This window comes from Schistocerca gregaria, chromosome 2 (assembly GCF_023897955.1).
Source record: "Schistocerca gregaria isolate iqSchGreg1 chromosome 2, iqSchGreg1.2, whole genome shotgun sequence".
Taxonomy (NCBI): Eukaryota; Metazoa; Arthropoda; class Insecta; order Orthoptera; family Acrididae; genus Schistocerca; species Schistocerca gregaria.
The window spans coordinates 873,065,641-873,074,062 of NC_064921.1; the positions used below are offsets into that span (position 1 = coordinate 873,065,641).

The 8,422-nt window shown below is 42.4% G+C and overlaps 1 protein-coding gene across 1 annotated transcript; it reads right to left on the reverse strand.

Annotated features, from left to right (window-relative positions):
• Positions 1 to 344: 344 nt before the first annotated feature.
• LOC126335268 (cuticle protein 19.8-like) lies at positions 345 to 7,131 on the reverse strand. The gene is made up of 3 exons (XM_049998322.1): positions 7,099 to 7,131; positions 5,604 to 5,759; positions 345 to 633 (listed from the first exon to the last, which is right to left on the reverse strand). The coding sequence occupies exons 1-3, from the start codon at positions 7,108 to 7,110 to the stop codon at positions 394 to 396; spliced, it is 408 nt and encodes a 135-aa protein (XP_049854279.1). The 5' UTR covers positions 7,111 to 7,131; the 3' UTR covers positions 345 to 393.
• Between the last annotated feature and the right edge of the window lie 1,291 nt (positions 7,132 to 8,422).

Here is an 8,422-nt window from a genome sequence, read left to right on the forward strand (position 1 = left end):
TTCCGCTATTGTCTAATTATTCTTGGTATCATATTTGTAGACCCCTTTTATGGTGAAATTCAAAGGGGGAGATCGTTTTATTGTGCGTTCTATTGTGTTAGATATTAAGTTCCGTAGTTTGGAAAATTGAGCGCTTGCGTCATCTTGTGTATATATCAGCGGTAGTTGAACTTTGTTAGTAAATACATTCAAATACTGTTGAGGATTTACGCCCACACAAGCCCTAGACACTTTCTACTCCCACAGTTCCCTGCGCCACAGATTAACAAAGTGTCTAATAGAGGAACAGCCAGAAAGATGAGTCTTACTAGGTACATGGGTAATTTGAAATAAAAGAGAGTGTATTTGCTAGGAACGAGAACGTTTATTGGCAGCAGGGTACACGGCGAGAGCCTAGGCTAGGAGTGCGTTGGCGGCAGCGACTGCGGGGGCGGCAGCGGCGGCCACGACGCGCTCCGGGGGCGCCGCGACGCCGACGCCGCGGTAGACGACGGCATTGAAGCCGTTGACGGGGTCGGCAGAGTAGAGGACGGTGCGCAGCGCGCCGTCGGGCTCCACCAGCGAGTAGCTGCCGGACACGACGTCGCCGCTGCGAGACTCCTGCTGCGACTTGGAGTCGCCCGTCAGCGCGTCCTGCCGGCACACGGCGCTCTCACTGTCCGCCTCCGATACACAAACACTTGCCAAAAACGGCACCACCAAGAAGACTGACAGATTTGTTGAAAAATGATGATTGGGCTCAACTGCTCTATGTCGCTTTATTAAAACTACCTGTTTCGGTCAGACCAAAGCCTATCCTCAGGCATCTCATTCACATAACAATGAGCACTCAGAATCTGAAATTTGATCTGCTACCTTACAAACACTTTATGTTGTTGGGCATGTGATCAAAGATTGTTGTTGCTGAAAAATGTACTCCTTTTTGAGCAACTGACAGCTTCAGTAACGGATAGTAAAGGTCATTTTTCCCTCTAGTGTTGTACCTATGAACATCACTCTTCTTCGTGAATTGAGGTGCATTCTTTATAACTAATTTCATCAGCGAATATATGTACTCTGATAGTGCAGTTAAAATACCTAATTCCTTAAATACAAGCCTACATGACGTCCTTGGGTGAACACCACTAATTATTCTCACTGTTCTCTTTTGTGTAATCAGTACTCTATGTCTAAGTGGTGAGTTACTCACGAAAACTATTCCATAAGACATTATTGAGCGGAAATATGCAAAGTACGTTAGGGGGCTGATCTGTTTATTACCGAGACTAGCGATTATACGAAGAGCAAAAGAAGCTCAACTTAGTTGTTTGAGAAGCTCAGTAATATGCTTCTTCCAGTTCAAGTTGTCATCCATGTGAACACCCAAAAAATTGGAGGCATCTACCCTGTTAACTGAGCCTGTTCTAGGCTTCATCAGTTGTCGGTATGACTATTCGGTGTACAGAACTGCATACAGTGAGTCATTTCTTTTAGACAACTCCTATTTCATTGACGAGTTTATGTTTCAAAACTGGTAAAAAATGTACCTCTAAATGTAGTTGCATGTGTAGAACTAATAATTTCAGTAATATTAATATTAGCACTATTCGTGTCTGTATATATATCTTGTAATCTGACTGTTCCACATCATAGCGATAAAATAACCGTGAAAATGATCTACGGAACATGACATTACTAAACTAAACTAAGATGTAGTGTACCACAAGGTTAAATTTTTGGGACCATCATTGTTTGTGAGATACAATCTTCCACCTACAGTTTAAAAGACGGAAATTTTGTTCATACTGCAGATAATACCAGAACAGGATTAAAAATACCAGCAGTACCCTTGCTGCAATGGCAGCTAATAAAATATTCGGAAATTTCGGCAGGTGGTTCAAGGCAAATAAATTATAATTAAATTTTTTCAAGTCTCAGTAGACACAGTTCGACACTTGTCGCGGAATTTATCAAGATATAAAAATATATTTCTGAAACAATGGGACTACACTTGGACCATAACCTCAGTTGGTAGATCCACTAAGTAGAATTAATGAAGCGCCTTGTTTCAACTAAGTTTGAAACGCGCGGTTCATTTAAGTACCTCCATTTAGTTTTCAGAGATAAATGCATGTCTCATAAGCTCTTAAAGCTCTTTGAATAATACGAACGCTCTTAATATTGTATATCTCTGTTCTTCACGTCTACATATTTATTTCCCGATCGTCACCCAGGCGACGGACACATTTCTCCCACCGAGAGACCAGTTTATCGACACTGTCATTGTAGAATGTTTGACTCGGTTGACGGAGCCACAATCCCACATCTGCTTGCACCGCTTCATCACTCTCTCTCTCTCTCTCTCTCTCTTCTCAGCGATCACAGGCCCTGTAGGCCACGCGCTGCATCAACGATCTGCTTCCACCGCCTTCTATCTCTCGCAGCCTCTCTCCACCCTGCGGAAATTCCTAATGCTGCGATGTCCTTCTCTATGTCATCTTTCCACCTTGTACAAAGTCAGCCCAATGGTCTTGTTGCCTGGAGAGTTCCTTCAAATGCTTTCTTGGTGATTCTGTTGTTTTCCATTCTAGCCACATGTCCAGCCCATTACAGTCTCCTACTTTTTAATTTCTTGATGATAGTGGGTTGCTTCATTAACTGATAAATTTCATTGTTCTTTCGAATTCTCCAAACGCCGTTCTCCAACACAGGTCCCCAGATTTTTCTCATTACTTTTCTTTCAAAAACATTCAGTTTTTTGTCTTTCATTCTTTGTAAGCGTCCAGCTTTCTGAACCGTACAGTACTACGGGGCAGATAATACTGTTGTATATCATCATCTTTGTGGTGGTTGAGAAAGCTTTACTTTTGAGTGGGTTGATTAGTGAGTACAGACACTTGACCCTAAGGCTATTCTTTCATTTATATTCATTCTTATATTTTTACTGTTCAAACGTGACATAAGGTATTTAAACTGGAGAACTTTTCTGAATTTAGAATGTTGGTCAATTTCAGAGTAAGGATTTGGGTTTATGACTCTACCTATTTCCATATATTCGGTTTTCTCTTGGTTAATCAAAAGCCCGATTTTGCTGGCACTGTGCCTGGGAGATCTGTACATGTCTTTCAGTCCTTCTTCAGTTTCACTCAGCAACAGTATATCATCTGCATAAGCCAGGAGTTTTACTTCACTGTGTTCGAATCGGAGACAATTGTACAGATGTAAATTACTCTCCCGAACCACTTTCTCTAATGCAAGGTTGAAGAGGACACATGAAAGAGCGTCTCCCTGTCGTAAGCTTGTTTTAATTGGAAAGGTGGGGGTATGGACCCTCTAAACTTCACTGATGCCTGGGAGCCATCCATGCACAGTTGTATCATCCTAATGATTTAACTGGGTACACAAAATTCTCGTAAGGTGTTGTACAGGCTACTTCTGTGGATGCTATCGTAGGCTCACTGGAACTCAATGAAGAGACAGTGGATGTTTTTGTTAAATTCCCAGTATTTCTCAACGATCTGTCGTATGGTAAACAAATTATCAGTTGTGGAGCGGTTTGTTGGAAATCCAGCTTGGTAATCTTGAATAATGTTTTCCGCGTACAGTTAAAGTTTTTGCAGAATGGTCATTGACATGATTTTGTATGTTATGTTCAGCAAACTGATTCCTCTGTAATTTCCACATTCCATTCTGTTTCCTTTCTTGTGTGTGGGACAAATTATTGCAGATTTCCAATCTTCAGGCAGGGTTCCAGTTTTCCAAATCATTGTGATATGGTTATAAATTTCTTTGTGTAGTTTGCTTCCGCCCTCTTTCAACATCTCTGCTGATATCTGATCCTCGGCTGCTGCCTTGTTGTTTTTGAGCTTTTGAATGGAGTGGATCACTTCCTGTTCTGTGATTCTACATTCGTCATTATTAATGCTGTCACTCTGAGATATTGCGTAATCATCACTAGCCAAGTAAAGTTCTTTAAGTTTTGAAAGCAAACGATTGTCGGGTGGGCGTCGAGTCAAGACTGTGGGGAGGATGATCGATGTGAAGCAACCCAAGGTGTCGGATCGTTGCAGATGCAGCGTTTTATGTGAACGGCCACTGTCGTGCTGAAAGAGAGGGTGCTCCGTGTGTCAACGAACTCTTCGAATCCGTACTCCTCTGTTTCTCACACACCGACGTAATTACATTTCACGTTAGGGATGGCGGTTATCGCTTAACTAAACCGGTTTTCAGTAATCGGTTTTTTACCGCACCAGTTTAACCTGACTGTTAAAACCGCTCAGAACAACCGGTTGCTGAACTAACCGCTTTTCGTTGTTCTTTTCCTGTTATTTCCTGTAATAAACGGGGAACTCGAACGAAGACTGAAAATTTTTGACACAATTTCAAGATAAATAGAATCGAAATATTAAATTAAACAGGGAAATAAAGAGATAATTTATTCCGGTCACCGTTTGCTGCTTTTCTCAAATACTGGTAAGGTGTCGAATACTACAAAAAATCACTATATTCTCCTATTGAATCTAAATTTTTAAACTCTGCTCAAAAATCATGCTGCAGTCTGAGATCGTACCAATATTTGGGCATTACGAATAGCAAGTGCCAAAGAGTGAAAACTGAGGTTGGAGAACTGTATTTCTCGCGTAAGTTTCTCTGTTTTCGAGGGCTACAAGCAGATAATGGCATATTATGACGACACAGGCAACAGATCAGCTACTTTCTATTATTATTGTGTACTATGAATGAATTGTTGCTAAGTTTCTGGTGTATTACTGTTACTATACTTTCCGTCCTCTTTTACTATTCCATAGAAATGTCAGACAAATTTTTAATCATTTAAAGCGAATGAAGCATCGTACTTCATTGGTGCGTCTCGTCTCGCTGTACTGCAGAGTGACAGCAACACTAGTCTGAACTAGTGTTGGTGTCATTCTGCAGTACAGCGAGAAACTGCGGTATGGATCAGGCGGGGGCATCTCTTGCAAGTACACGAATATTTTAAGCCACAACAAATGACAACGCTGTACCGATTTTTGTGTCATGTTTTTTTTGTTCGTTTCTGTTGCCAATATTATTGAAACAGCGCTGATCGCTTTTCCCTTTTCCATAATAACAGTAATAGTTCAAACCCATGCCAATTCAACGAATAAAAACTATTCCTCTTTTAAAAGAGGTTTATTTAAAAACGGAAAATTTGAGCACTGCTGGCATGGCTAATTGATATTTCGGTTTTTTACTCGATTATTAGCCAAAAATAAAAACACCTGTTATAATAGAGACCAAACAAGTGCCGAAAAATACCGTTTATAGGTTTTAACCAGCCGGTTTTTCCCATCCCTATTACACACCGCCAAGTTACACTCTCCAATTCGGAGCCCTCTAACGGCAGAGGGTTGCAACTTGCCAGCGAAGCGGGAAAGTCGACCGAGAAATATGTGTGATATGTGATGCATCACGCGACATTGAGAACGGAACAAAAAATTCGGAGGCAACACTTTTCAGCACGCCTCCGTACAATGTTGTCTTGACTATACTCTTGAAAATGTTCTTAAAAAGGTGCACACTGCAGTGTCTACCACGCATCACATTGCACACTCCCAGTCGCTGCCACTGCGGACAGTACATACCTGTACGCTGTACCCGAAGTTGTACTGGGGGTGAGGGTCGAACTCGACGTCGGCGGCGGCGACCACGGGGGCGGCGGGGGCGGCGGGGGCAGCCAGCAAGCCGGGGGCGGCAGCCACAGCGGCCACGGCGCACGCCAGCACACACACCTGCAGAGCCTGCGAACATATGAAGCTCCGAGTTATACATCGTGACGTGTGACGGAGTCGTCTGAAAACTATGTTCACAGACGTCATAAAATAAAGCGACAAACGGCGCTAACGACAACAACGTCCTAATACGACGTGGCAAGTTAAGCGAGAACATTTTATCCAGCAATAACAAAGAGTCTCAAACTTCCTGAAAGTTTAAAACTACGTTTTGGACCGAGTCTCTAACCCGCACCATTACTCTTTTGAGATTATTATTCGAACAGCTGAGCTAGGAAAATTGAAGGATCGGGTGTACTCAAATAATCACCACAGACTGGAAGAGCTACAGCAAAACGTTGAATATGCTCTTGCTGCTATCCCTGAGGCAGATCTGCTACATGTATCTCGCAGTTTGATAAATAGAGCATAGCGCTGTGACGTCGTCAACGGTGGCCATTACCGAGCATCTTCTTTTAAGATGTTCATTGACTAGAGTCAATTCCGTGTCAGTGTGAGTATTTTCCTGGCGTACTTTTGTTTTGCCCACCGTCTTCTTACCAGCGGGTGAAAAGAAGCATTAACTCTCTCCCTCTGTTGTTTGACTGGGGAGATAATAGGATTCCATGCAGACATTAAGCAAAAACCTCCTCTCTGTTAGTAAGATCACTTGCTAATTGAATCTCAACTGTTTCGGTAATGACAATATAGCTGTAAGCGACCGCACAATATGTTCTATAGATTGACCAGCACCAAGGCAATGCTATGCAATAGCAGATTTGCTTGGCTGTAGTAAATGGGTGTGGCTCTTATGTATCTGTTCTCCAGCTTCGACAAGTAAAAAGCCATCTTCAGACCTTTAACAACTGTTTTGGTTGTACGTCATGTTACATTGTGCGCTCATTTTATGATGAACATGGCATGAGCAATCGAATTTGACGCACCGAAAAGATTTAAAGATCTGAAGATGACAGTCTTATCTGTCGAAATAGGTCAATAAAACAGTTTTGAAAGCGATCTTGGCTATAAAAAAAATTCTTCAAAGTCTTTCCAGTATTTTAATCTCATCGAATCCTTAAATCATAGATTGTACAGAACATTTGTGTGAAATCAAATAACAGTCTTTACATTCTGCGTTATAGGCTTCTAATTCGAAAACTGCTCCTACATGCAATGTTTGTAGGTTAGTTATCGTACAATTTCACCTATTTCCCATGAGGCAGTGTAGGTTCTCAATAAGGCACCGAAGTGTTTTATCGAGCGAAGTCTGAAGTTCCGCTAGTCCAGAAGAAAAGTTCCGATCGGGCTGAGACCGTTGGCACTGAAATGTTTGTATCCTAGTCGAAGGTCTGCAGAGAATGGAACTTACCTTGAGAGACATGGCTGTAGTGGTTGAGATGGATCGGGACCTCAGCTGATACCACCAAGTGAGCGGGCCGGAGCTTATATACGAAAGTCGACTGCGCGTTGTGCAAGTTGCTGGCACTGGCTCATCCGTGGCTGGCGCGCGCCCCGGGTAGGGGAGTGGGGGAATCCCCCGCTGTGTCCGAAGCCGGCCGGCCGCGCCCAGCCAGAAAGCTCCGCGCAGGCCCGCCACCTGTGCAACGCTGGTGGACAAACGGCTCACCGTTGCGGCAGCGGCAGGTTACGTACGCTGAATTGAGATAACTTTGTTGTATCAGCTGCACGTAGCTAGGCACAGTTTTGCGACAGTGAACCAAGTGCAATAACTCACACAGTGTTTCAGAAGCTGAGCGAAACAGGGCAGTGTTTCTTTTTAACACCGAACCAAGTACAATAGCTCGAACAGTGTGTTTCAGAAGTAAACGGACATCCTCTAATCTGTTCTCGACAAGCACAAGCGCGGTGTGTGGTGGAGAGTAGATACTGCTCAAGTCTCATTTTCATCCCTTTCTACTACTGTTGTGAATGTTGCTATCGTGAATGCTGCGTGGGTAGAGAGATTGTCCGGACCCCTCAGTATGGGCGCGTATTTCTCAAATTTTAGCGTCGAGCTTATTACGCTACATTTTTGTTGGGTGAAGTACATTTTCGAACGTGGGCACTCGGAATTTTGCAAGCCCGTCCACGAAGTACGATGTCTTTCTCCTAACATCTTCTACTCAGAAACGAAGGCTGAATCTGTGGTTTGGATCCTCACAGTGGAAACAACATTTCAGAGCAATTTACAAATCAAAAGCCTTAAACGGAGTAGTTAAGGTTTATTATCTAACAGTACGAAATTTTACTACACAATTGTATGATTTAACGATTTGGTGAGATTAAAAACTGAAAGGAATTTAAATCACTACGGTATTCAGCACGGTTAATTAATAGAGCTATGAACAATTGCCTATATACATATAACATCTACAAACTTTAGGGACGGGTTCAGTTTCCTTACACCAAAACAAACAACAAATATGTAGTAAACAAGATCTCTAAAGTGCATTCATTGAGAGATATGAACACTTCTTCGTTTTCGATACTATGAAACACTTCTATTTTGCTGTAAGCTCTTTGCTTTTCGTATTTTGGGAGGGGGTAGTATGGACAAAAATAAGAAAATAATATCCACTACACATGGGCTCTAAAATGCATACCTTAGGAGCCATGAACAGTTTTTCAGTAAGAGAGATGTGTTTCACTTTAGCAAAAGGCCCCATGTTTACTAGATTTTTTTCTTGTTTTGG